Below are 23,992 nucleotides of genomic sequence, written 5' to 3'. Positions count from 1 at the left end.
CAATCTAACTTTCCTACTCCTTCTTCACTATTCTCTTCCAATATGTACTTATCTTCATCCTCTGCCAATCAGTTCTAAGACTCTGTTTCTATAAACTCAGCAATTTAAAAAACCCTTTTAATCATACGGACATAAAACATAATTTCACCTAAGATTCTCAAAGACGTTGAAGCTTCTTTCTCTCTCGTTTTCCATAACTTCAAGATTCTTTTCACCTTTTTGTGTTTTTAGTTGATGTGGTTCAAATTTAGGAATCATTTTTCAAAAACTCAGAGTATTGATCTGTGATTCCAGCGACCGATTGCATTTTAGGATTGTTTATTTTATGAATTTTATTTTGAAGTTCCGCAGACTTGTGATTGGATTGAAGTATTTTGAAGTTCCGCAGACTTGTGATTGGATTGAGTGCTTCTTTAATTTTAAGATTTTGATATGGTGAATAGCTAGTCTGATCTATAAGGTTAACAGCAGAATAAATTTTAGCCTTCGTTCTATCAAGTCGTCACCGTTCTCCACCAGATAGAGAGAGAAAGTACACCTGAACTACAATCTGCCGAACGATGTTGCTGGTGGAGATTGGTAGACTGCCGATCGGCGGACCTAGATGTTGCTGGCGGACAACGAAGATGAGTTGATGGAAACAGAGTCACTGAACTGATTCGGAGAGGATGAAGTACATGAATCAGAAACTATGGAATTGGATAGGAAGAGAGTAGTGAAGAAGATGGATTAGGAAAGTTAGATTGTAAAACGTTAATGATTGAAAGGTTTTTTTAATTGCTGAGTTGGTAAATTTATAGACACATGTAGCATTTTGTATGGCAGGTCCTTTGTATTTGTTGGAAGACCCGGATTCTGCAATAAATTTCCCTAACAAAATAGGAAGTGACACTTCAGCTCCATCTATCAATTATTGACAGCAAACAATAAAAAGTTAAACATAAATAGGCTTTTAATTTATATTAACTTGTTATTTTATAATCTAGCTATAAATCTAAATTTTATATTTTTTTTAAGTTTTACTTTTAATTCTATAACATGAAAAAATATTTAAAAAGTATTCAAAATGTCACCGAATTAGAATCATAATGGTAGTTCAAGAAAGTTAAAAAAATTGTTCAAATGTGAAAAACTTGGTTAAAATATAAAACAATAATACTAAAAAGTCATAAAAGTAACTAATTTTAACATCTTGAGAATTGTTGTTCCTATTTAAAGAATTTAATTTTTTTTTTTACAATTGTGTGGATGTGTATAATAACCACAAACATTGTATAATCAACAACTAAATATAATTTCTCACCCAATCTCAACCAACAAATTCGAAACTTTAACAATCAATAATGGAATTTATGAATGCCAATATTTTTAGATTCCTATTTATATAGGTAAACCTTTATATATGAAAGTACCTCATTTAACATACATGAAATAGAACATCCAGAAAATCAGATATATAAAGCATAACTCAGCAAGCCATATTGCTTGTCAATATAATAGATATGTTGTTTTGAAAACAAAGAAAAAACAAATCAACAATAAAACAATCATAAATCAAAAGAAATGGAATTTGAGAATCATAGCAAAGATTCAGCAATGAAACACAATTGTATGCATCTAATTAAGAGATTTTTTTAAGGAAAAAAAAACACAAAACGAACATATGTACTCATATTAATTGAATCGAAATATACATATCAATATCAAAACATTTCAAAGAAACTAAAAAAAATGAGAATAATGAAACAAACTGAAAAGAAAAAAAAGAAATTATAAAGCAACCAATTTTAAAGATATAAAGACATCATTAATCCTCCAAGCAACTAATTTTAAAGATAAAATCACACCACTAAAACCAAAGTTGAAGTAAATTAGAATAAAAAAGAAGCAAAAATCATCATCAATGACTTTAAAAAATATATGCCGAAATTCCAGAGGTATAACCAAATAGAATTAAGTGTGTCAGTTGTTTGTTTTCTCTTGGCAACATGATATATGCATCATTGTCTCAATATACCTGTTTGTTTTCTGTTGGCAACATGATATATGCATCATTGTCTCAATATAACCTGTTTGTTCCCTATAACTATCTTATCCCGAATCTAAACTTGATTCAAAATAGGCACCAAACAGAGATCGACTGGGTTGAACAGATAGAGAAGAAGGAGGGATGTTGTCACACCCGACTCTAAATGACCTCAATCGGCATCGGGCATGAAATAGAAAGATCATAATCAATACTTAGGAGTCTCAAATTTAACCCAAATATCATTATATTACAATTGAACTACCAAAGTTCTAACCATAATTCTCACAATAAGCAGCCAACTTTCAAACCCCGCCTAAACGGTCGATAACCTTCTCAATATCCTGTACTTTCTCACCTAAAAACATTAAAACATTTGAAAAGGGTGAGACAAAAATCTCAATAAGAAACTATCAGCTATAAAAACCAACTTTATTTAACATAGCTACATATATACATTTATAAAGGGATTTAATCAAAACCTTATAAAATATACTCAAAACGTAAAGTCATAATATAGTCAAAGGATTAAACCAAAATCCAAAAAAATATATATAATCTTGTATTCATTCTTGAGTTCAAAACTCAAAACCTTATACAATATTGTAATCAAATAAGTGTTTTATCAAACCAACTCGTATTTAATCAAACGTAAAACCTTATATCAAAATCAATCATAACCGAAAACATAATCCAAATGAACTTAAAACATTGTATCCATTCTCGAGTTTCTCCCCTTAAGTATCAATCCATAACCACATATATAAGCGAGATGTCTCTTAACATTGCCTATCCCATATGGTCTTACCCGACACTTCTTTGCCATACCCAATAGGTCTTTCAAACTGTGTACACAGGCCAAGTCCCTCACTGAACATGGTCTTCAAATATGGAACCACCGATCCGGATAGCTCTCGATGGATATAAAATCATAAAATCATAAAATCATAACGTGCTCAAATATCCTTTCACAATCAAATTCCAAACTATTTCATAACCTAAAATCATTTGGCTTCAATTAGCCCTTTTATATGATAAAAATCATATTTGGACTTCAATCCAAAATAATAACAATAATAACCGCAACAGATTTCTCAATCCAAGCACAATTCGTAAGAAATCATCAAATTCATTTTGTTCAATATAGATTTATATTGAAACCCAAAACATATATGTATATATGTAAATCAACCAAATTAAGCCTTAAATCAACATAATCAAGTAAAATCTGAAATTCATATAGAAGCATAGTGAATAGCTTCATTTGAACCATAATTTCACAATAAAAAGTAAAATCGTGAAAACCCCATTTTTATAAAATTCCTGCATAACCCGAAAATATCAATTTCTGAAAATTCTTTGATATAAATAAATCCATATAAATAAAACTCAAAATATAGTTGATAGTTACTTACCTTGGCTACTAATTGAAAACCACAAACCCGTTCAATTCGCCTCTAAACTCTGTCTAAGCCATTTCCCTCCAAACACTACCGAAACTCAAAAACTCTTCGGCTAGGACTTAGATCTATGTATAAGGATACTATGGTTCCAATTTCAAATGATTCGGATGGTCGAATCTCCGTAAATCAAAGAAACGGTGGAAAAACGGTTCAGGAACGGCAAAGAACACGAAGAGGCAGAGAATGAAAAGAAAAAAGAAAAAGAAAATAAAGATGATGAGCATCATCTCTGAATCCGTTTTAACATATATCCAAATTTGGATAAAATCCCGTTTGATCCTCCATCTTTATATAATCTTTTAAAAATTATTCTAAACTTTTAATTTACACCTAAAATCCTCAAATTAACTCCAAACTTTTTCTATAACACCAAATAAAAATCATACACCTAATAATTATCATATATACTAATATCAAAATATAAATTCTCGAAATTTAGTCACGGACGTGACAGATGTGACACATAAAATAAAGTAAAACTATACCTTTAAAATGAGAAGATACAACCCAATCCACTGAACCTTCTTCCAGAAATTGTAATCCTAAAAAAACAAACACATTAGATAACTGAGACAAAAAAAAAAGCAATAGTCAACAATAAAATTTTAATAGAGCAAGTTAATATACAATATTGGCATATTGCAGAGTTTCCACCAGGCAAATCAGTTTCTAAGCCATTAAAATCTAAATGAGCAATTAAAAGTGCAACAATCGAATATAGAGAGAGGATCACACAAAAACATAGAAACATATATACAGAAACATAGAAACATATATACAGCAAGCAACAGAATCCATAACAAAAAGAAAAATGAATTCACCGAAAAAAAAGAGATAGCTAATCAACCTAAATTAAGGTAGTGAGGTAATGAGATTGATTTCAATTATACTTCTTCTAGGTTGCTTAATTATTTATTTCCCATACTTATCCTTTTTTCCTTTGATTAGTTACTCTTTCATCTCTATCTTATTTTCTTCGTTGTTATCTCTTTTTTTTTTTTGGTAAGAAGGAAAGAAAAAAAACAAACAAACAAAAACCTAACCCGGGATCAGTCTAGGAAGACTGGCCCCAATCATATCCTCAAGAAGAGAAGGTAACAGAAAAGAAGGAGGAACGGAAAGGGTAGAAACACCTAACATCCCCCCATGCCCAGCAGCTGCCAAGCGATCCGCCACGTGGTTTTGCTCCCTATAAATATGGGAGAAGGTAAGAGAATCGAAGGCAGGATGAAGCCTCAAGATGACTTTAATGAGATTCTGACTCTTAAGACAAACAGCCTGTCTATCCAAAATCCTATTGATAGCCTCCAAATTGTCAGACTCCACCGAAAGTCTTTTAACACCCATGCGAATGGCGAGTTTAATGCCAGACAAGATCCCCCAGAGCTCTGCAGTAAAGGAGGAGCCCGTACCTAAGTTATGGGTAAACCCAGCCAGCCAGGCGCCACCAGCATCCCGAAGAACTCCACCAGCAGCAATTCTGCCATTACTAAGGCAGGAGCCATCCGTATTCAACTTGACAACCCCTTCCCTGGGCTTCCTCCAACCAACTAACTAGACCTCTTTAACCGGGGAGGGGTGAACCAGGGGCTCTCCTTCAAAACTCTTTGTAACAACAGAGAGTTTTTTCGAGAAGTAAAACCGGAGGTCAGGAATAAAGACAGTCTTCTCAGCAAATAACTCTTCATTCCTCCATTTCCACATTTGGTGACAAATAATAGCGAAGAGAATAGCCCCGTGCTCCATACTGGCCAACAAATTCCCATTAACGCCTTTAGAGAACCAGTCAATATCAGAGAACCCCATAAAGGAAGGAAGGATGTGGTGAGGAAGGACCCCTTCCCAAAACTTTCTACTATTCGGGCAATCCCTCAAAGCATGGCACAAGGTTTCCACATGGCCGCTGCATCTGCTACAGGCACCAGATACAGCCAAGTGCCTTTTGTGTCTATCTGCATTCGTGAGGAGCATGTCTTTGACTCCCAGCCATAGGAAACTCCTAATGCGGTAGGGGACTTTGAGGGCCCAAATGGACTTCCAAATTTCCAAAGGAGGATCAGCCCTATTAGGGGTAAAAGCTTCATAGGCCGATTTGCAAGAATAAGAACCATTATTAGTTAAGGCCCAGCAGTGTCTGTCCTTATCCTCCTCCTGATTACTAATCTTCACACCTCTAATATTAAGGAGGGTCTCCAGGCTAAGAAAGGAGTCGAACTTAGACCAGATCCAGTCTCCCTCCGAGTCCACCACATCAGCAATTCTCCAGGAGAGGAGATCATTCGGCGGAGGGGCGATGCAACCTCAATCAACGGTTTGTCACCAATCCAGGTGTCATACCAGAAACTAATGGATCTCCCATTACCCACCTCCAAGCCAATCCCCGTACAGAACTCAGCAAAAACAGCACTAAGCCCTTTTCAGAGGAAGGAACAGCTGACAACCCTCTCCTTCGGGCCACCAAAGATTCTATCTTTCCTATACTTGCCGCACAGAAGACGAACCCAAAGGGAGGAGGGGGATTGCCATATTCTCCAAAGAAGCTTCATTAACAGGACTTTATTATTGTCCTTAGCTTGCCTTATACTAAGACCCCCCCTGCTCTTAGGCTGGCAGGCTTCCTTCCAAGGGACCAGGTGAATCTTCCTCCCATCCCCAGACTCTCCCCACAGAAAACGCCGATTAATTTTATCAAGGTCGTTGAGGACCGGCTCAGGAAGCTTACAGGCTTGCATGATGTGATTTGGAGCAGCGCAGTTGATAGACTGGATTAAAGTAATGAGTGTGTGATAATTAATTATGATTGAAATTTAAAAACTAAATTTTATCTGGATTGATTATGTTTAGATAAATACAATAGTTCTTGAATAATATTAATTATGAAAATAATCTAAAATACGCATTTGGTTTAAGGATAAGGGATTTCGTTCAAATCGAAGAGATAATAAGGTAATATATTTTAATAAATAATATTAAATAAAATTAATCGGTAAAAAATAAGAAAGTGACATTTCAGCTCCATCGTTATAGTTTTATAATACATATAAACTGTGACTAAGTATAAATTATTTATAATCTGATATGACACTTTGGTTCTATTACTACTATTTTATATTATATATAGATTTTTTAGAGCAATTTTTGCATGGTTAACGAATAAAGTGCTATATTTTTTTAGGGAATTACATAGAAAACAAATAAAGCTTGGTTTATTATAATTAACTCATATTTCATTTTATGTAATTCAATGAATAAATATTTGTATGATGATGAATATAACAATGCCGTGACTGGGACTCTAACTCCTTCATAAATATAAATAATATAATAATGAATATTCAACATTATGTTTTTTTTCTTTTTTTGCATATTTTAGAATTAATTAAAAATGTAGTTTAAATAGGATATTTATCATCATATTCTGGCATTAGTTATAACATATTTTACGGTTGGTTAAAAAAGTATTTTAAATAGAGTTGGATATTGATCATATCCATTACGGTTATATTAAATCTAATTTCAAGAAAACATTAATATATTTTACTAATATTAGCAAAAATGAAAGAAAAAAGATAAATAAAAAATAATCAACAAAAATCGAGTAGCTGACATCTCAGCTCCATCGTTACTGTTTTATAGTATATATAGATATAGATTACAAAAGGGTGATATGATAATATTTAACCATTTTTATAAGTTAATTAATATGTTTCTTAATATTTATATACAAACGTAATAGAGGGAATAATTAAGCAAAGAAAATTAATAATTAATTGAAGCAATTAATACAAACTCAAAATTCAAAGAGGTGGGACAAATTTTATTCTACGTTAAGTGCACACTCTTATATAAATAATTAAAAATATATAATTAATTGTATAATATTAATATTTTATAAGTGACTTGCAACCTAATATTAAATATATTAGGCAAAAAGCATAACTAACTTCCTAAATTTTCACTGTTCTAAAAATCAAGTCTTTGATCAATTTTTTTTTTTTTACATTGAATCTTTGATCATTGATTTTGTTATTGATCATTCTCTTATTTAACTTTTCTATCGAGTATGAGATCATATATTATTAGGACGATTTAACCTGTTGACGTAGACAAATAAAAATAAGATTTTTTTTACTAGAAGATATAAACATTAAAAACTAAAAAGAAATTATAGATTTTAATTTCGAGTAGGTTCTTCCAAGTTCGATTTCTAGCTTAGGAAAAAACCTACTGAAAGTCGATTTATGTATTTTTTACTTTTTACTCTCTTTCCCCTAATCAAGAAGCTTATTCTTTTATTTGTCTACATGAAAGCAAAAATATCCACATCAGCAGATTAAATCTCTTAATGACGCTTGTTGCTCGTTCAAATTCGATGAAAAAGTTAAATAAAGATCTGATTTTCATAACATAATCAATGATTAAGAGTTAAATGTAAAAAATAATTAATTAGAGATTTAATCCTTAAAACACTCAAAATTCATGGACTTAATTATATTTTTTTGCCAATATATTATTCCTCCTACGCTGGTAATGAAATTTAATGCAATGCTGATTATAGTAAATAGAGCTCTTAAAATTCTATTTATTGAAAGTATTTAGCTAAGATATAACCGAAAGCTAACTTGAAACTTATTGTCCCTCAATTAATTAATATTTTATTATCTTAACTGGTTATTAATAACTAGAGAAACTTTAATAGCTCTTGTACATATTTCATTAATTAATTTGATAAAAAAAAATAGATAGCACTACTTGATAATGAGATAAATTCATTTTTCTTTTCCTTTTCTACCAAAAAAAAGATAATGAGATAAATAAATAGAGTAAATAAAACAGAAACCAATATAGAGAGGATTATAATAAAAATAAAAATAGAGAGGAATAGATTCAAGATTTCAAAGGGAGATCATATGTATAAATAAACAACTATAACTAATGTGTTTTGTGACATAAATTTGGAAGCTAAAAGTTAATTATATTTAGAGATTTTTTAATTAGATGCATCAATTAAATAAAACAAAACTCACAATATGACTTTTATTTTCTGTATATTTTTTAGACACATGGATCCTCTAGTTTAAGTTTAGAGAAAAAAAAAAACAAACCAAATGTACACCTGAGATTTATGTTTTAAAAATATTTGAAAAACTAATTCAAGTCATATGAGTGTATATGAATTAATATACAAGTAGATTAAAGAAATAAAAATATAATATCAATTTTCATAAAATAATAATTTAAGTAATTAAATTAAGGCATAATACCCATTTGGATCCCTAAACTAAGACTTTAAAGTCAATTAGGACCTTAAACTGTCAAAATCATCAATTAGGCCCCTAAACTAACAAAAAAACATCAATTGAGTCCCATTCTATACAAAAATCTTCAATTGAGGCCTTATCGAAAATCATTCGATTGAGTAGTTTTAGACATTTTTCTCTAAACCCATTTTGAACCAACACAAATATTATTACAGTTTATATCAAATAGTCCCAGTTTCTGATTTTAGGATATGACGATGACTCAATTGGTGATTCTTATTTAATTAACCTAATTGATGTTTTTGATAGTTTTTTTTTTTTTTTGAGAAAAATGCCATATATTAATGTCTGAACGCATCGTTACAAATGAGTGGCCATACTATATCCGGACAATCCCCGTATAGTACTAAACGATTCTGAAGATCGCTAGCCCACTTAGCTAATTTATGAGCTACCCGGTTTCCCTCCCTCCTGATGAAAATAAATGAGCACGACCTGAATGTTCCCGCCAGTTCTAAGGCATCCAAGTACTGGAAGTGGAGAGCCGATTCCGGAATTGGGCCTTTTGTGAGGGTATCAATGACAATCTTCGCGTCTGATTCGACCAGGATCTCCTCCATGTTGCTGTGCCGAGCTAAGAGTAGACTTTCTTGATTGCATAGAGTTCAGCAGCCTCCACCGAGAGACACGGCGGTGACGGAATGCCTGCGGATAACACAACATGTCCCTGTGCGTTTCGAGCTACGACCCCGAAGCTTGCGGATAGGCCATTACCCTCCCTTGCGGCGTCACAATTGAATTTTGTGATTCCAGCGGGAGGGGGACACCACACCTTGTAAGCCTCCAAGGGTACGTTGCTCGGACTTGCAGTTTCCATCTCCGCATTTCTGTTAGCCCATTCCTGGTGGAAGACTTTTGCCTTGGCAACTAGCACAGCAGTCTCAATGCTCTTTCCTTCATGTATCAATAGGTTCCTGTTAAACCATAGCCACCAAAGCAAGATAATCCCAAACTCACATTCAATTATGCTCGACTTTTCCACGCAATTCTGAAACCAATCCATTGAGGAGAACGCCTCTAGTTTATCCCAACGAACTGCAAGACCAGCTGCCTTCCATACTCTCGTTGCCGCCGGATAGTGGAGAAAAACGTGAGCCAATGTTTCCTCACGAGCTGAACATGCGATACATGACGTATCGTTATTAATTCCTCGACTCCGCAGGACGGTTGAACTCGGCAGAACCCCATTTAGTAGACGTCAGGCGAAGTGCAGAACCTTTGGCGACACATTGATTTTCCAGAAATGCTTCCACAGGTCTATCATAGTCGAGGAGGATGTTTCTGTCTGGTTTCCTTCGTGCCGTCGTCGTTCAATAAATTTGTAACATGATTTAATCGTGAATCTGCCGTGCGGTGTCCCGCGCCAATAGTAGCCATCACTAATTCCAGATTTACTAATCCGAATCTTCAGGATCTCTGCAATATCAGAAGGAACAAACATGTTATTAATTAAATCGACGTTCCAGTTCAGGCCATCCGGCTGGATGATTTCTCGCACCAACTCCGGCTTAGGAGATGTGAGTGCTACCAGCGGCCTTCGGGCGTTTAAAGACGGGATCCAGCTATCATGCCATATGCATATTTGCTCCCCATCTCCGACTCTCCACATAGTACCATCCTGTACAATATCTCGAGCCGCCCATAGGCTTCTCCAAAGGTAACTCGGGTTGCCACCTAGCTGCGAGTCAAGCATGTCTGATCGTGGGAAATATTTGGCCTTCAGGATTGTCGAACAGAGTGAACCCGCTCTCTGTCTTAATCGCCAGAGTTGCTTAGCAAGCAAAGCCACATTAAATGACTTCAACCATCTGAAGCCCACCCCTCCCTCCTCTTTAGCGCGACACACATTTTCCCAAGCCACCCAGTAAATAGGTCGTTTCTGCACCGAACCACCCCACCAAAAACGGCTAATCAAACCTTGAATTTATGAGCATAGCGAATCAGGTAAGAGGAAGCAGGACATCACATAGGTAGGGATTGACTGGATTACCGCCTTGATTAACACTTCTTTTCCCCCAGCCGATAGGAATCGCTCCTCCCATCCTTTCATACATCGGTGTATCCTGTCTTTTATCAGCGAAAACACTTCCTTTTTACTTCTCCCAATGAGTGTGGGAAGACCAAGATACCGTGGTAGTGCCCCAGTCTCCCTAACATTCAATGCTCCCGTGATATCCATCCTTCTGTCCGCCGGCACTCCGGAGCTAAAGAAAATTTTGGATTTCTCAAAATTAATTGCCTGCCCAGAACACTTCTCATATTCCTTCAGGATATGCCGAAATGACTGAATCTCCATCAGAGACGCCCTACCGAATATCAGAGAATCATCCGCAAAGAAGAGGTGGGAAATGCACGGGCTACCACGCGAGATTCTCAGCCCATGTAACTTACCTGACAGCTCAGCTCTCCTGATATTAGCAGATAATGCTTCTGCACAAATCATAAATAAATACGGAAAAATGGGGTCTCCTTGCCGTAGCCCTCTTAGCGGTCGCAACCAACCCTTAGGCTGACCATTAATTAGGAAACACATTGAGACAGACGTCACACACATCATCATGAGCCTAATAAAATGAGCCGGGAAGTCCATTCTGTGCAACATGCCTTCCAGGAAGCTCCATTCGATTCTATCATACGCCTTACTCATATCAAGTTTCAGCGCAAAGTGCCCTTTGGCCCCTTTTAATCTCGTCTTCATATTGTGGAACACCTCAAAGGCTATCATGGCATTATAAGTGATCAATCTACCTGGTACGAAAGCCGTTTGTGTTTCCGAGATAATACTTGGCAGCACCAATTTCATTCTATTAGCTAAGACCTTTGAAATTATTTTGTACAGAACATTGCATAAGGCTATCGGTCTGAGCTCCTGCATAACCACTGGGTTTTTAACTTTAGGGATCAAAGTTATGTAGGTGTGATTTAAGCCCTCAGGCAGTCGTGCAGAATTCAAGCAATTTAGTACCATTTCAATAATATCATCACCAACCACATGCCAATAACGTTGGTAGAAGAGTGGAGGCATACCGTCCGGTCCAGGAGCTTTGGTCGGGTGCATTTGCTTGAGAGCTGCATATATTTCATCCCTAGAGAAGTCTGCGGATAATGTTTGTCTTTGAGTTTCGTGGAGGCGAGCATCGACAGCCTCGATAAATTCCTCCGATTGATCCTGATGTTCGCTGCCGAAGAGATCAGAGAAATAGTCATCCACTACCTGCGCAATAGCCTTAGTTCCCGTCCGCCAAGTGCCATTCTTATCTCTTAATTTCTCCAATCTGTTGTTTCTTCGCCTCGCAGAGCATTTTGCATGGAAAAAATTTGTATTACCGTCGCCAAGTCTTAGCCAGTCCAACTTAGCCCGCTGGCTCCATTTTATCTCCTCCTGCAACTGCAGTTCCGCCACCTCTGCTGCCAGTCTATTTTCTGCTAACATATTCGAAGGATCAGCCTTACACTGTATTGCTTTTAGTTCCGCTTGCATTCGGTTTAACTTGTTTCTCACCTGGCGAAAAACCCGAGAGCTCCACTGTCTTAACTTACTTGTGACATTTTGAATTTTGTTCTGAACCTGTAGGCCTGCACTCCCCTACCTCCATTCAGTCTCAATTACGCTATTGTATGTACTCTCACGGGTCCACATAGCCTCGAAACGGAAAATTCTCCTTGGGTGTCCTTGTATTGGACCCTCATCATCTCCTCTAATCAGGATCAGATTATGATCTGACGAAACACGAGTGAGAGTGTGTACCCGCGTTGCCGAAAAAAGTCCAATCCAGTTCTGATCGGCCACTGCTCGGTCTAGCCTCTCCCAGATCGCTCTTGACCCCTGTCTTCTGTTGCACCAAGTAAATTCAGCCCCCACATAGCCCAAATCAAAAAGCCCGCAGTCATCAAGGCACCCATGAAAATCTGCCATATCGCTATTATTTTTGTCTCTTCCCCCTTTCTTTTCTGATAACCAGAGGATCTCGTTGAAATCCCCAAACCCTAAGAGCGGTGTGGAATCCAAATCGCTAATATGCCGGATAAGGTCCCAAGTATGTCTTTTATTCGAGCGCTCCGGCCATCCATAAATACCCATACCATGCCATATCAGATTAGAGTTAGAGTTCACAGTGAAATAAATACAGTGAGCTGAGTATCGTGTTATGTGAATATCAATGCTCTTCTTCCAAGCCAGCACAAGGCCACCACTCATTCCCAAAGCATCAACAAAAAATAAATTGAAATCTGAGAAGGCTTTAACTAAATGATTACCATTCGTCCTCTTCATACGAGTCTCCATCAAGAAGACCACATCTGGGTAATTTTCCCTCACAAGTCGTTTGAGGGTTCGGAATGTCCACGGATTACCCAAACCTTGGACATTCCAACTCAGAATTTTCATAATGTAGGGTGGGCCCCTTGCTCGGGCGCCACCCTCTGGTCCTTACTGTAGTTAGCCTTCTTCTTTTCTGACTCCCAGTTCTCCAACTCATCCTCATCAAGATAATCCTCTCCCCTATGGCGTTTTGAGCCCACTGACACACCCTGCCCCACCAACGGGATCACCTGCCCGTAATTTGCCATTATCTGTTTGCCTCTAGCAAGGCGCTTCATTTTCAGTTTCTTCATGCTCCCTATTTGGTTGCCCACTGCAGCAAATATCAATCCCGCCTCCGGAGCAGGATTTTCCTTCAGGCTCCCTATTGCCTCCTTCTCACACAGCTGTAACGCCACATCTGTTAATGTTTGCGCTATTCCTGGCCGGTCAGCATTAGGAGCTTCTTCTTCCATACTGTCCTCCATCGACTCAATGTCTTCTTCCATATCAGTAGGTCCTCCAAGTAACTTCTTCGGAGGATCACCACTACCCTGGTCTCCTTCAGTTCCCCCCTGGCTGGCCTTTACTGCTTTTTCTAGGAAAATACAGCGCTTCGGATTCACTATCTTCTCCGAGCCGTCTGATTTCCTGTGGCTGCTCTCAGAATTACGCCTTTCATTAAAACCACAACTCACGGTGCGCAGTCGTGTTGGGGACACGCGGAGGCAAGGATCGTAGGGCCATTCTGAGTCATCCGGTCTATCAACTGGTTCCTCGCAATCTTCATGCACATGGCCTATACGTCCACAGAGGTAACAATAGTTGGGGAGCTTCTCGTATCTCACTGATACCCATGTGTCACTCTCAGTCCCTGTTGATAATTTAATACCTCTCACCAGTTTTTTGGATACATCAAGCTTTATGCGCACCTTTATATAGGTAGCCCAGTTTTCTATGCTTTCTTCATCAATACGTAAGACTTCTCCCACTCTTCCTGCTACCTTGGCTATTAATGTCGGTTGTCGATACTGTAATGGCATGTCTACCAACCGAATCCAGAACTCACACAAGTCCATATCCACTTGAGACAGCTGGGAGACCCCTTCCAGATTAGCTAGGATCACCAGGTGTCTATCATAGTGCCACGGCGATTCACGTAGCACCCGTTCCTTGTCTTTCATAGATTGAAATTCAATAATGAATAGTCCATCGCCACATTCATTAACTTTAAAACCCTTGTACGTACGCCAAATAGCATTAAAGGCATTTGACATTGATCGGATATTCAAGGGTTTGGACGACAGAAGCCGTCCAACGACTTTTTTTGCCACATTAGTGACCATCGGCAGCTCATCATCCTCTATAATCACTGCGTTTTCCTCCTCATCTGTCAGTTTCATCCGACGCCATTGCTTTTCAATCCCCTACATCGTCGCAACTGTCCTCCTCGTTATATGGAAGGAAATCACAAACACCCTAAACCTTGCACAGAAAGCAAAGTTCTTATCTCTCGTCTCGTTCCAAACTCCTCACGTAAACAACCCTTGTCAGCGCTACGTGAACACAGATACGATGCACCAGAACGGCAGTAGAACCTAGTCAATCGCACAGAGACGTCGCAGGTTAGGGTATCCGCATATTAGGGCTTTTTCACCAGCGATGTTTTTGATAGTTTAAACACCTAATCTATTAAATTAATTAAAAAAACATATATTTTTTTTCTAAAAAAGTATTCATTTATTTTACCAAATGCCTTAAATAACATTTTCATTACATCTAATTGCTCTTCTTTCCATCCTAAGCAAACCCAAAACACCACGCGGCACGAGACGACATGTTCGATTGCCGGCAATTGTTTTTATTTTTTTCCTTCTTTCTGTTGTTGTCTGTCTACGACTTTTCCTTCTTCCCAACCCCATTGACTTAGTTACTACTACTAGTAGTTTTGATTTCAATTAATCCAGTTCAACGTCAAATCTTCAATCCAGCTAAAACTTACCAATTGAATTTCTTTTCATTCTTTTCCATTTTTCCGATTTCTCAAACTTTCCTGTTTCTTTGACTACTTGTAACTTTTCTTCAAGACTGGATAGAAATGCGCGGAAAGAACCTCAAAGTATCTGCTTTCCGGTCAATGCTGTTAAGGGTCGTTTTTGTTTTCAGCTTTATACATTTGGTCTCGTCTCAGGATGTTGGAGACTATGATGAAATTCATAGTCCTGCTGTTCTTCCTCTTCTCACGCAGATTGTTTATAGCAGGATATCAAACCTAACTTTTGTTCTTAGTAAAGATATCACTAACCGCTCCAGTTTCTGCGTCAAGGACCCGTGAGTTCAACCTTTCTGTTTGTATTGGATTATAAATGTTGTAAAAACTGGTATTTGACATTTTAGACTTGGGATGGACAACATTTGATTTGATGATTGCATTTATTTTAAGCTTGATGGATAAGCTGAAAAGGATTACTTTGTTTCAGGGAAGCTGATTGGAACCAAGCATTCAATTTTTCTTCCAATTTGGATTTCTTGTCAGCTTGTATTCAGAAAACAGGAGGTATATTAAATAATCTCATTTACAGACAAAACAAGTAGAGCCCATACATAGCATTTGGTTTAAGTATGTGAAGCTTAATTTTTTAGTCTTTTGATTCCATTCGGCTGACACTAGTATAACTAGCTGCTAGATAGGTCCTTGAGCTTTGGTTTTTTTAACCCTTAAACTTAGTGTCTTGGGTTAGAAGATTGAAACCTTTGGGGCACTGTGTTGAATGCAAACATTTTGAGGATGATTTTACTTTGTAACAACAAGTCAAGAACTAAGATTTATGATCAATTAAGATTTCTTGAGTGAAAGGACATCTAGTCGCTTAAGCTAGGTCTAAAGTTCAGTTGTATACAATCACTTATATGGAAAATTTTAGGGTACTCACCAATGAATATATTTTTTCTTTCCACCAATCATGTCCATGTAGTGGTATTTAAAACAATTTTCATTGGCCGAGAGTATTACTCCGGGAGTACTGTAAAATTTCTCCACTTATATTCGGAGAGAAGCTACATAAGGGTGCCTGATCAAGATCAGATATGATCTTTATTCAGTTATTCTTGAAGCAAATATTGCACGACATTACATGTTGCACGATATTTATCATTAGATGGTCTATTTGCCTTAAGACTGTCATGCTTTCTAGTTAATATTATGAAGAGGTCCATTTATATGCCATTGATCCTGTGAAATGTTGAGGCTTTGTGTTTTCTCATAGGCTTGCTTAAAGATGATGAAAAGAATGAAAAGAAATCTATGATGCATATTATTCTTCATCTTATGCTCCTTATCCGTATGAAAATTTTCTATCTATTGTTCATGTTATGTTAACATATCCTATAGTTTTCTCATATTTGCAACATCTTATGCTATTTATCTGAAATAATTATCTGTTCTGTTCTGTTTGTATCATGTTAATATATTCTTAGATTCTCTCATTTTTTCTGGGTTATTCTTAATATTTTTAAACAGATGTCTCAAAGCGGATATGTACAGCAGCAGAAATGAAATTCTACTTCAATACTTTTTTTGAGCCATCAGAAATTGACAATTACCTGAAACCTAACAAGAACTGTAACTTAACCTCATGGCTTCCCGGTTGTGAGCCAGGATGGGCTTGCAGTGTTGGTGATGGTCAGCCAGTTGACCTTCAAAATTCGCAGGTTATTCCTGCAAGAACTCACAGCTGTCGGACTTGTTGTGAAGGGTTCTTCTGTCCTCATGGCCTGACATGCATGATTCGTAAGTAATTGAGCATCCTATGAATCCATTCTTGCAACTTCCATTTATCAATTCAGAGTTCTTTGAATTCTGACTAGCCTATTTGGAACTTCTTTATCATTTGCTTATTAGCAAATGATACAATGGAAGAACCATAACAGCATATATTTCCTCCATCGGCATTTAATTCACAAATTGCAATCTTTGCATCTCTAAGTATTCAAGTTCAGTGCTGCAATGTTGATGAGTATTTATGTGTGTATTTTCTAGTTATTACTGTCTGATATTTTTCTTCTGCTGCCAATGTTTTCTGTTCTTGAAGCTTGCCCACTAGGATCTTATTGCCCTCTTGCAAAACTCAATAAGACAACTGGTGTGTGTGAACCGTAAGTTCGGATTCTAGTTCTCCAAGTATCAGCCTATGGTGTATGCATCTGATTGACCTATGACGTCTAAAAATTATTAATCTATGCAGATATCATTATCAGCTTCCACCAGGTCAGCCAAACCATACTTGTGGAGGGGCAAACATATGGGCTGATGTTGGTAGCAGTAGTGAGATTTTCTGTTCAGCAGGATCATACTGTCCTTCAACAGTCCAGAAAAAATCTTGTAGTAGTGGGTATTATTTTTTCACCTAGTCCTTCATTATGTTTATGACTGTTAAATCTGCTTAAAGTCAATTTATGATTTTCATTTTTCAAGAAAGAAAGATGTAATATAAATATGCAGTTTTGATGAATATTCGAATAATCCTGCTTGTTCTTCATATTCATTTACTGATGCTATCTCATGTCTTCATGCAATTTCAGGCATTACTGCAGGATGGGTTCCACAGCTGAGCAAAGTATAGATTTTTTTTTCTCAAGTGTTATAAAAAAACCATTATTCTATTTGGTTACTGTGTGTGCTTGTTGTGCGCATGTGCTGCGTTTTGGCTTTGGGAAACATTCATGATAAATTTCTCATATATTACTTTCTGTGACCCTTGCCAATTTATTTGCAGGTTGCTTCAAATTAACTTCATGCAAAGCAAACTCTACGAATCAAAATATTCATGCATATGGAATTATGCTCTTAGTAAGTTCTTCCTTTTACATCTTAATCTGGCATATGCCAACTAATCTTGGTGCTTGTCTGTTATTTTTATTTTCTAATTGAGACCAATGATTTGAATCTTAATGATCCTATGACATATTAGGCTTATGCTTCCTAGAAACTCCTAATTTTGTTTCTGTTAGCTTATGTCTCGTATGACATTTGATATGATATAAATATTCTTCTTTAAAATCTTATAAAAGATTGCTTTCTAATGGACATTGATGTCGTGCATTTGCTTATGCAGGCTGCTTTATGTACTGTATTACTGATTATTTACAACTGCTCTGGCCATGTTCTCACCACTCGAGAGAGGAGACTTGCAAAATCCAGAGAGTCAGCAGCAAGAAGTGCAAGGGAAACAGCACGAGCACGCCAAAGGTGGAGAACTGCAAAAGATGCTGCTAAGAAACATGCAAGTGGATTGCAACTTCAACTCTCACAGACATTCTCTCGTAAAAAATATGATAGACATCCTGAACAACTCAAGATTTTGAATCAACATAATTCTGAAATTCAAGATGATTTATATCCCCCTACAAGCTCAGGCACTTCCTCAACATCTTATTCATCCACGACTCGATCAAACATAACGAAGAAGGAACCTCATGACCTTATGCAGATAATGCACGAGATTGAGAATGACCCTGATGGTTATGAGGGTATCAGTCTTGGATATGCAGATTCTTATGCTTCAGTAGATATGCCAAAAGTTGAACACATGAATACCCATACTCAAATTTTTAAATATGCCTACGGTCAACTTGAGAAAGAGAAAGCTATGGACCAAGAGAACAAGGACCTTACCTTCTCTGGAATAGTTAAGATGGCTACTAATACTGAAACAAAGAAAAGGCCTTTAATTGAGATTGCTTTCAGAGATCTAACCCTTACTCTCAAAGCCAAAGATAAGCATCTGTTAAGATGTGTAACAGGAAAAATCAAGCCTGGCCGTGTTACAGCTGTCATGGGTCCGTCAGGAGCTGGAAAGACTACCTTCCTTTCTGCTCTTGCAGGAAAAGCAATTGGATGCAGGATGAGTGGTTTGATTCTTATAAACGGAAAAGATGAATCCATACACTCATATAAGAAAATCGTTGGTTTTGTTCCGCAAGATGATATTGTACATGGGAACTTGACTGTGGAAGAGAATCTCTGGTTCAGTGCCAATTGCAGGTTCATATCATATAGTTCTGTCTAAGATTTCGACAGAAATTTTATGGTTATTAGTTTTTATCATTTCCAAAAGTAATAGTATTGTTTTTTAAGCATTAATTATAATATTCTGCTGTATGTGCTTATACTCTTCCTTGATTTGCTACTTTGTGTAGACTATCAGCCTCCCTTCCTAAACCAGAAAAGGTTCTTATTGTTGAAAGAGTTATTGGATCTTTGGGGTTACAGACGGTGAGGGATTCCTTGGTTGGAACAGTAGAGAAACGGGGAATTTCAGGAGGACAGAGAAAGCGAGTAAATGTTGGATTGGAAATGGTAATGGAACCGTCGCTTTTAATCTTAGATGAACCAACATCTGGTCTAGATAGTGCTTCATCTCACCTCCTTCTTAAAGCACTTCGACGTGAAGCTCTTGAAGGGGTGAACATCTGCATGGTTGTTCACCAACCGAGGTAACATCCTATCTTAATTTTGGAAATGTCTTGTTTCTCATAGTGCAAAATTGCAAAGAGTTCCTGTAGGTAAGAGAGTACTGCATAAAGTTTTTATAACAACAACAACAACAACAAAGCCTTAGTCCCGAAATGATTCGGGTCGGCTAACATGAACAGTCATACGAAACCGTGAAATCAAGTTGTGTCAGCGACATAAATACTCTCCCTCCACTCCGTCCTATCCACTACCATATTTTCCTCAATCCCCAATAAACTCATATCACTCTCAATCACCCTCTTCCAAGTTTGCTTAGGCCTTCTCCTACCCCTCACCATTGCATCCCTTTGCCACTCTTCACTCCTTCTAACCAGCGCATCAAGCGCTCTTCGTCTTACATGGCCAAACCACCTTAGTCGGTTTTCCCTCATTTTATTCTCAATAGATGGATAATCGGGAAAGCATTTCAATAATATAGAATTAAACATCCAGCTTAACAGTTCCACAGCAGAACAATTGTGCATGAAGATGATAGCATCTATATAGCATGTCTAAATTTCAACTTTACCGATATGCAATACTACCTATTACTGACTCATTGGTGGGAAACCTGCTGTTTGAACCCCAATACTTCAAAAAGTAATACTATTACCATTTTCTGTTTATTAAATGGTGCTGCACATTATTGATTGATCATATTTAGTCTTCCTTGTGCAAGAGAGTAAATTACTATGCCAGTCTTAAATTTCGTTGACTTAACAGCTGAAATTTGTATGCACAAAGAACTGTGCATCTTCACATTGTTGTATTCCTTGCCTGGCCAAACAAGCTTAACCAAATTTCACTTGAACTCATTTTCCGTTATTGGTGAAATGAGACTAGTTTGTTCTGTAGTTATATTATTTTTTTTAATTAAAAGCTCGTGCTTGTTTTTCAGCTACACCTTGTTCAAAATGTTTGATGATTTAGTACTTCTGGCAAAAGGTGGCCTCACTGTTTATCATGGTCCAGTGAAGAAAGTCGAACAGTACTTTTCAGGCCTTGGGATTAATGTGCCAGAGCGTGTTAATCCACCTGATCACTATATTGACATATTGGAGGGCGTCGTGACCCTAAGTGCAAGCTCAGGTGTCTATTATAAAGAGCTTCCTGTCAGATGGATGCTTCATAATGGGTATACCGTACCCGCAGATATGCAGCAGTACGTCGCCAGACTTGACATAAATCCGGCACATGAATCTAATCCTACTGGTATTGAAATTGAAGACCAATCTTTTGCGGGGGAATTATGGCAAGACATGAAGAGCCATGTTGAGCTGCACCGGGATAAGATAAGACATAACTTTTTGAAGAAGAGAGACTTATCAAACCGGACAACACCAGGTGTTATTCAGCAATATAAATACTTCCTTGGCAGGTGAGTTCTTGTTAATTATGATATTTTAAGGTGCTTCTCAATATAATATAGGTTCTGTAGCTTCAATTTCTCTTCTTTTGTCAATAAATTTCTTTGTTGTTTGATTATTAAGCAGAAGTACTGTTGTCCAATTCAAATAATAAAGCCTCTTCGATATAGCTGCCTCTGAAAGTTTTGGCTATGTTTTTGTTTTACATTTATGCTTCATAGTGTGTGTTTTTATTTGGAAGTTCCCAAAAGATTAGGATTGGAGCATCTTGAGGTCATAAGCTTTGTTATTTTTATACATTGAGCTCTTGATCTTTTATTTTGAGTTTTGACAGAATGAGCCCTTATCATATATATAAATCTTTTATTTTTGTACATTAAGCCCTTAAATAATTTTTAAAACTACACAACGAGTTCTTGATTGAAGGGCTTAATTTGGGTTTCTATATAACCAAGAGCTCAATGTGTCAAAATAAAAGGTTCGGAGCTCGGCATGTAAAAGTAGCAAAGATCAGGGATGCTTTATTCCAAATGACTATTATGATAGACCATCTTTCAGAGCAGAAGTTAATTTCTACACCCGTTATATAATACTTGAAGAGTTCTTTCTCTAGCGTCTCAAAGTGTCCATGAAATATAATCGGCGGTAGCTATTTCTGATCTCGTAATTGAATTCCTATCTTCACAATTTTGCAGGATAGGTAAACAGCGACTGAGGGAATCTAGAATACAAGCAATAGATTACTTAATCTTGTTACTTGCTGGGGCCTGCTTAGGATCACTTGCAAAAGTCAATGATCAAAATTTTGGAGCTCCTGGATATACATATACCATCATTGCAGTTTGTAAGTGGAATCATTTGGTCATGCTAGCTTTCAAATGTTCTTGGAATTCAATTTTCAATCATAATGTTAACTTTGAAATTCAAGATTTGTATAGTGAACTTGGTGACTTTAGATTTTGTGTCTTTCATCTGGATTCACTAGATTCATTGAACGGATTTTAGTTCCTGAAAACCGGATCTTTTTTACAGAAAAAAAACTTATTTCAGTTTGAATTGTCAATGCTATCAGAAGTTGGTGTAATTTCAATTCACTAAGATTTGGTTTGAGCATATTCTTCTCGTTCTTCTTCACAAGCATATGTTTAAAACTTGTACATTCTGACTGAGAACTAAGATATAAATGCTTGAATTTCAAACTTCACTATCAAAATGCATCATCAAAGTTTCATGTTATTTATCATTGACTGTAGCATATAAAGTTGCAGGGAACATTTCAAAGATGATACTTGGATGCTTTATAATTGATGTATCAATCTGATGCTTTGTTATGCAAAAATCACTATACTTACCGGTACTTTTATTACTCTTCTCAGCTCTTCTCTGCAAAATAGCGGCGTTGAGATCGTTTTCTCTTGACAAGTTACAGTACTGGAGAGAAAGTTCGTCGGGCATGAGCAACTTAGCTTACTTTCTCGCCAAGGACTCAATTGACCATTTTAACACAGTGATTAAGCCAGTGGTGTATCTATCTATGTTCTATTCTTTTACCAACCCGAGATCATCCTTCACCGATAACTATGTTGTGTTGCTCTGCCTTATTTACTGTGTGACTGGTCTAGCATATGCTTTGGCCATCTTTCTCGAACAAGGTCCAGCACAACTGGTGAGTAATAGCGCTGTTGAGAATGAAAAGATTAACTATTTATAAAACATTTGAATTTTGTTACAAGTTAAATGACATATTTTATCTCTTTTAGTGGTCAGTTCTTCTTCCAGTTGTTTTAACTCTGATCGCGACACGAGCACAAGATAGTGAAACCTTGAAGAATATAGCTAAGTTATGCTATCCGAAATGGGCGCTGGAAGCGTTTGTGATAGCAAATGCAGAGAGGTATGTGCTCTTTTTCTTTGTGCATATACTGCCTCTCATAACAGTGATTATAGTAAAATGATTGCTTGTTTTCTGAAGAGGCGATATAATGATGATATGGAGTTTTTGTTTTAGGTACTACGGAGTATGGTTGATTACTCGGTGTGGTTCGCTTATTCAAAGCGGATATAATCTCCATCACTGGCCTCTTTGTATATGCATTCTCATTCTCATCGGTCTTATTACTCGTTTCGTTGCATTTTTTGGTATGCTAACATTCAAAAGGAAGTGACTTTATCACTTTCAAACACCATTCTTTTGCTCTTAGTAACACCCTTCAAGATTTGTATACATAGTGATCACATGAACAGAAAAATATTACCCAAGAGTAGAATATTAGCGCAACAATTTTGTACAAGTTTTTTCCTTTCTTTCTTTTTTTATTTAAACTATTGTAAGCTTTGCTTGTATAATAACTCCTACCTAAGTTACCTATAAATGACACAAATGATAATATCATCAAAGGAATTATCTTTATAAATCATATCGTCGTGTCAGATGACATTCCAGCATGAATATTTAACTACTTGAATATGCAAAATAAAAAGTACAGACTTGTATATATTAATAGAGCCAATTATTAATAACACTTCATAAATAATATTATTAAAATAAAAGACAACATTAAAAATTGTGTGCAATTCACTTATATTAAATAAAGGAAAATTACATTAAAGAGAAAGGAAAAAATCATCAACTCATCTCATCCCATGTGATTCAAACCCATGACCTCTAGAATCATAGGTAAGCTCTCAACCAACAGGCTAAGAGCTTCACCACGAATAAAAGACAACATTAGTCTCAAAGATAAGGAATAACTAGTAAATGTTGAGTTTTGAATAGTGCGAGACCAAACGTTTCAGTCATGTCCAATTCATTTGGTTGAATATCATTTGCTAATTTCCAATCAAATGAGTGGACGAGAGAAGCCAACGACAGATGCAACATTCTATGTGCTAATGAAAAACCTGGACATATCCTTCTCCCAGCTCCAAATGGAATTAGCTCAAAATCTCTCCCCTTCACATCAATTTTGCTCGCCAAAAACCTTTCGGGTTCGAACCTCTT

The 23,992-nt window shown here is 36.6% G+C and overlaps 1 protein-coding gene and 1 long non-coding RNA gene across 2 annotated transcripts; one reads left to right on the top strand and one right to left on the bottom strand.

Moving 5' to 3' along the window:
- Positions 1 to 2,231: 2,231 nt before the first annotated feature.
- Positions 2,232 to 3,691, bottom strand: LOC136227613 (uncharacterized). Its single transcript, XR_010688146.1, has 2 exons — positions 3,442 to 3,691; positions 2,232 to 2,384 (listed from the first exon to the last, which is right to left on the bottom strand). It is a non-coding gene; the product is annotated as an uncharacterized lncRNA (long non-coding RNA).
- Positions 3,692 to 14,926: 11,235 nt separating this feature from the next.
- Positions 14,927 to 23,282, top strand: LOC136226354 (ABC transporter G family member 24-like). The gene is made up of 14 exons (XM_066014803.1): positions 14,927 to 15,441; positions 15,591 to 15,667; positions 16,631 to 16,900; positions 17,202 to 17,265; positions 17,355 to 17,501; positions 17,692 to 17,726; positions 17,886 to 17,959; positions 18,225 to 19,153; positions 19,309 to 19,605; positions 20,523 to 21,002; positions 21,687 to 21,835; positions 22,368 to 22,657; positions 22,752 to 22,885; positions 23,000 to 23,282. The coding sequence occupies exons 1-14, from the start codon at positions 15,209 to 15,211 to the stop codon at positions 23,154 to 23,156; spliced, it is 3,336 nt and encodes a 1,111-aa protein (XP_065870875.1). The 5' UTR covers positions 14,927 to 15,208; the 3' UTR covers positions 23,157 to 23,282.
- The last annotated feature ends 710 nt before the right edge of the window (positions 23,283 to 23,992 follow it).

Source organism: Euphorbia lathyris, chromosome 4 (assembly GCF_963576675.1).
Source record: "Euphorbia lathyris chromosome 4, ddEupLath1.1, whole genome shotgun sequence".
Classification (NCBI taxonomy): Eukaryota; Viridiplantae; Streptophyta; class Magnoliopsida; order Malpighiales; family Euphorbiaceae; genus Euphorbia; species Euphorbia lathyris.
The sequence above is the reverse complement of the archived record's forward strand: the minus strand, read 5'-3'. Positions and strand labels throughout refer to the sequence as shown.

Coding starts and splice junctions, on each gene's coding strand:
- LOC136226354 (XM_066014803.1), top strand. CDS start 15,209: ATGCGCGGAAAGAACCTCAAAGTATCTGCTTTCCGGTCAATGCTGTTA. Junction 17,960..18,224: donor CATATGGAATTATGCTCTTA/GTAAGTTCTTCC, acceptor TTGCTTATGCAG/GCTGCTTTATGTACTGTATT. Junction 22,886..22,999: donor GTGATAGCAAATGCAGAGAG/GTATGTGCTCTT, acceptor TTTTTGTTTTAG/GTACTACGGAGTATGGTTGA.